At 41.8% G+C, this 5,483-nt stretch overlaps 1 protein-coding gene across 1 annotated transcript in view; it reads right to left on the bottom strand.

Moving 5' to 3' along the window:
- Nucleotides 1–5,483, bottom strand: part of LOC103582099 (guanylate-binding protein 7-like) — a gene marked incomplete at its 3' end in the record, with an annotated part of 11,636 nt that overhangs the window by 2,664 nt on the left and 3,489 nt on the right. Inside the window, 4 exon segments of the mRNA XM_008563782.1 lie at nt 1,685–1,897; nt 3,091–3,371; nt 4,148–4,393; nt 5,103–5,212. Of these exon segments, the coding sequence (XP_008562004.1) occupies nt 1,685–1,897; nt 3,091–3,371; nt 4,148–4,393; nt 5,103–5,212 (850 nt within the window).

Here is a 5,483-nt window from a genome sequence, read left to right as displayed (position 1 = left end):
CAACCCTCGGCGTTGCTCCCGCGCCTTGCTCAGCCAGTGAGCGGGAACCGGTCCGTATGTGGGATCCGAACCCTCGGTGGGAGTGCCGCCGCACCTCCCAAGCGGCGCACTAGCACAGTGCGCCACCTGGCCGGCCCCTATTTTCAGTATTTTTTAAAAAATTTTTTTTGTGCCTGGATGCACCTCTTTCCTTTCTTTATTTGGGTCACATCTTTTTGAGAGCTCATCTTGTACTCCTATTTCCTCTTCTTGGAAGAATTTCTAAAGCTGGCTTCCCAGTTGAAAATAGCTGTCAAGTCTGAGCCATCCTGTCATCTCTACCACTCGCTGGCTGTGTGGCCTTCGGTAACTTACTAACTTCTCTGTGCATCACATTTTCGTCTGTATAATCTAGATAACAATATTACCTACTTTATGTTATTCTGAGTATTAAATTGATAATCTAACATACCACCAAGGACCGTACCTGGTATAAGAAGTAAATGCTCAATTTGTATTAGCCTCTTTTAGTCATGGCTTTCATTTTCTCATACTATGACATCTTAGGGTATTTGGGACCCTGAAGAGACCGATCCTACTAAGGCGAGCTAATACCTAGAGATAACGAATAACTTGCATGTGAGCTGCCCTTCCTATGCAAACTAAGAAATCCAGAGCCTATACCCACAACCACCTCCTTTATCTGGCTCTCACACTGGGACACTATCCACGTGCCCTTATTGCCTCAGAATTAGGAATCACAAAACTAGGCCCAGCCCCTATGCTCCAGAGCCCACTGAAATTATTCAAACTAGCCGATCGTCATTCTGTTTACCCTGCATTACATGTTACTTCCTGAAGATATCAAATAAAGCCTCTTATCCGCATTTTTCCCTTGCACCCCCTCCCTTCTGACTGACTCTGCTACTTCTCATTGCAGCATCCCAGGGTGTGGTGTGCTCCCCACACTTGGGGTCTGTGAGTGTAACAAACTGTCTTTTCAATGGCACTCATCTCCTGAACTGTTAGCCTTGCCATACCTAAATAAAAATAAAATCCACNCAGCCAGTGAGTGGCTGGTCTGTATGTGGGATCCGAACCCTCGGCGGGAGCGCCGCCGTGCTCCCAAAAGGCGCACTGTAGCAGTGCACCACCGGGCCGGCCCCCAAACTGTCTTTTCAATGGCACTCATCTCCTGAACTGTTAGCCTTGCCATACCTAAATAAAAATAAAATCCACACTTTAAAATCTATTTGCTATTATCATTATCTTCATCATAATGATTATTACTTTTACTGTCAGTTCATCCCTGTATCAGAACCCTTAACATGCCATATGCAATTGGCTACTTATTTATCTGTACTCTGGCGAGATCATCAACATCTTGAGAACAAAGTATTTGTCTCCAATCTTTGTATCTCCTTTACAGTATTTAACTCATAAGCAATCACATGGTTCAATAAATGGAAGAAAGGTTCTCTTTCACATGGAATTCCCAATTCTATTCCATTATTTTGGGAAGAAACTTTTCTGATTACTTCAAGAGTATCTAACTAAAAGTGGATATAAACGTTTTAAAAGTGGAGCTACTGCATTGCTCTGACTTCTCTCCGTAATTGGTTCTGTGGTCTTGGATTTTTGGAAGGAGCAACAGACCCTGTCACTCTATTCTGCCATCCAGTCCCTCCTTTCTCGGATTCCTCACCTTAACTCCTTTCCTGGGCACTAGCTTATAGTCCTGTTCAACCTTCTTCTTTGCTTCTAAGAAGAGATTGTGCCCTCCAGGAACAGAGAAAGTTCCTCTTGAAATCCTTTCCATCAGGGGCTCTGCTAGCTGCTTAAGCTCAGCCTGGCAATATGTGACAGATGCCTCTTCATTCTGCAGTGAGAAATCTTCCTTCTTTTTCTCTATGGTGTCCTGTGAATGTGATGGAAAAATATAAAAGAAGTTGTTAGAGTGAACGGTTCCATGATCTTGTTGGAAGAAGCTGCCTGACAGCCCCAGAGAGGACTAGGTCAGGGAAAGGACCAGGAGTCAGGAGACATTTTTTAGTCCCACTTCTGACCAATACTCTTTGTGACCTGGAGAGTCCCTTAACTCCTTTGAGGCCAGGCTCTTCATCTGTAAAATGATGGGGTTGGAAGATATAAACTGCATGGTTACTTCAGTGATAGTATGGTTAACAGTGATCCAATCATCAACCCTGGGCAATGACAAATTGAATTGTGGCAGAAGACTGTCCTCAAGAACATGGGTTGCTATGGATGAAAATGTGTGCATTAAAAAAGTGTCCTCCCAGTAACGACTTGTGTGTACTATGAACAGAGTTTGGAACTCTTCACTAGTTGTTTCAAAGAGGATTTGAGTGTGTGAAGATATAGGAACATCATTTTTTTTGCTTGTACTTGTAAAGTATGATGCAGCTGAGTTTCCTCAATATGAACTAAGACTGAAAGGGGGACCCTTAATAAAAGTGCCTATGGCAAATAAAATTAAGATGTTGCCCAAGACTTTATACACCTCGTTTCCACATCCACCATAGTCCCTGGGTCTGTTAATGTGATTAACTCCTCCTCCAGTGTTTAGATAATGTTATATGATGCAAGTTGACTTTAAGAAATGGAGGTCATCCAGGTAGGCATTACAAAATCACATGATCCCTTTAAAAGCAGAAATATGTCTCCAGCTGGAGGCAGAAGAGGAAGTCAGAGAGATTTGAAACAAGAGAGAGATTTAATGCATCATTCATGGCTTCCCTAGAGCCTCCAGATGAGAACTAAGCCCAGTCACCACCTCATTTTCAGCTGATGGTGCACTGAGCACAGCACCCAGGTACCCTGACGTGGCTTCTGACACACAGATCTGTGAGCCTACAAATGTGTGTTTGAAAGGTACTAAATTCATTGTAATTTGTTATCCAGTAATAGAAAATTAATGAATTGCCCATCTTTAATACAAAATGGTGAACTGTAGCCAATTAGAGCCCTGTCACAAGAATCCAAGCTTCTTCTACCATGAAAAGAAGATGAGCCATGGGTTAAAAAGATCAAAAGCTCTAAGCATCATTCCAGAAGGGCAGGGGTCAGGAAGCAAAATACTAAGCCAAGTACCATGAGCTTCTTCTGGAATTCCCGATTTTCATCCTTGAAGGAGAGCTCCATGAAGACAGCAAGAGCCTCCCTCTCACAGGCCGCGTGCACGTCCAGCAGCTCCTGCAGCGTGTCTGTGGGGAGCCTCACGCGCTGGGCCATCTGCTCACTGTAGTGGTCGGCTGCCTTCTGCACGGCCACTGCGTTCTCACGCTGGGCCAGAGTTGTCACTGCGTTCTCCAAACAAGGCACTGATCCACTGTTGATGGCATCCACATAGGTCACAACCAGAGTCCTCAGCCCTCAATGATACATGAAATTCATAGAATAAATAACATTTTCACTTATTGTTTTACCAGTGTTATGGATTAGCATTCTAAAAATCACACAAATTCTATTTAACTTGAAATTTTCCTTTCTTCTTCTTCCTCCTCCTAATATTACTACAACTACTACCTATGATGAATCCACCTCTTTATAATACCTTCACTGTTGTTCATATTCACTCTTTCTTTTATGGTTCTCCAACTCATTACATTGCAAAATTAAATTACTGGTGACAAACAATATGTTCAAGGATTTCCTGTAAAAATACTTTCTCATTTAAATAAAATTAAAAAGTGTTTATTAGACAGGCAGAGTAAATCACATAATTTGTAGGTCCTAGTTTTGAATATAAATGTAGGTCCCCTTATTTAAAAAATGGTAAAAAATTGCAAGACAGTGACAGAGCATTAAACTCAGTGAGTGGCTCTTCACACAGCGCACTGCGCTGCTGCACGGGTCACAGGCTTAATGGGTCGCAAGTTCTGTGCGTTAAGATTATATTGAATTTTGTGTCTCAAAAATCTCAATGTGCTTGCAGTGACTCAAGACCTATTTATTTTCTGTTTTATGTGAATCACCATATATCTTGAATAGACTGACTAAGAAAAATATCAATCACTCATTCCATAAGAATTTACCTAAGGACACAGATGTTATCTCCTTAACAGTTGTTTGTGCTTATATGATTAAGGTATTAGTTTTTTGAGATATAACAGGGCTCAGTAAATGCCAATATAGAAAAGAGACTCACGGTTTCCAGTGACAATTATTCCCTCTCTCAAATTTTTGGTCTTTGCATGGGTGAAGATATATGAACAGAATTTTTTTGATTGTGACCGGAAATTACAATCTAGCTGATCTTCTGACAGTTTCTCCACATGGGCTAAGAGTTTTTTGTCACTTGTTGGCCGGTCAAAGACAAAGCACTTTCGGTTTGGAAAGAAATGTCTGATACACTCTCTAGTCATGTTGGAACTTTGGATTTTGGGGTTCTTGCCTGTGGAAATAGAAAAAGAGTAGGAACAGCTTTCAGGCAGGGGCTGAGGATTTTCATTTCGGGGGATTCTTGTATAACTGAAGTCTCCTGCGTCTGTAAATCTTTTCATGCAGTCATGAAATCAACCTCATGCTAATTTACTCATGGCATGAAAAAAATCCAATTCTGCACAGAGCAGAGACTCAAGGAAGTGCTTCTAGAGAGGAATGGGAGACATCCATCCCAAGTGAAAAAATTTATAGTTGGTTTCTTCAGTCCTTTTATGGTATCTGGTCGATTGACTATTTATTAATTTTTTAAAATTATTAATTAATTAAAATATGGTCAGAAGTACTTTTCTGATTTTACTATCTTCATGGCAGAAATAAAATGTGAGCTCAAAAATAAAGTAATTCTAGGGGGAAAAAAAAAAACCATGATAGGGGAAATGTCAGAAAGAAGATAGATGATACCCAGGTCAGTATAGAAAAATTTTTTATAAATAAGAGCAAAATATATACACACCTTTAACATGTTTAGTAATTTTTTTTTTAGAAGAATCCTTCAAAGAGTAAGGCTAACCTTACTATCTATCTTCCACCCTCCTAATGAAACTTTCACCCCCAAATCACATTCTAATACCTGGAATCAGCGTCAAAGCATTCTCCAGGTACTCATCTTCAGAAATGCGGTGTCCATCTAACACCAGCTCCAATACAAAATCTCGTACACTCCAAACGAAGTCTGGAAAAAAAACTCACAAATTCAGTGGAGTCCTCTACGTCAGCAGGTCTGGGAGAGGATTTTGCCCTGATTAGTCCTGTTAGTTCAGTCACACAGCTGGGATCTTAGCTAAGGAAGGAGAAGTGATCTCCACCACAATTTACGGATCTCAATTAGAAACAAATTTTATAAACAGTCCCTTTACCCTGGATCCCCTCCTCCTCCCCCATGACAATTCAGTCACTGCTACAGTGCGCCGCTTGGGAAGCGCGGCGGCGCTCCTGCCGAGGGTTCGGATCCCACATACAGACCGGCCGCTCACTGGCTGAGCAAGTTGCGGGAGCAACAGCGAGGGGTGCGATCCCGTTGCCGGGCCCGGGCCGGGCCG

Source organism: Galeopterus variegatus, unplaced genomic scaffold, assembly GCF_000696425.1.
Source record: "Galeopterus variegatus unplaced genomic scaffold, G_variegatus-3.0.2 Scaffold14892, whole genome shotgun sequence".
In the NCBI taxonomy this organism is placed as follows: domain Eukaryota; kingdom Metazoa; phylum Chordata; class Mammalia; order Dermoptera; family Cynocephalidae; genus Galeopterus; species Galeopterus variegatus.
This window is presented reverse-complemented; position numbering and strand designations above follow the sequence as displayed.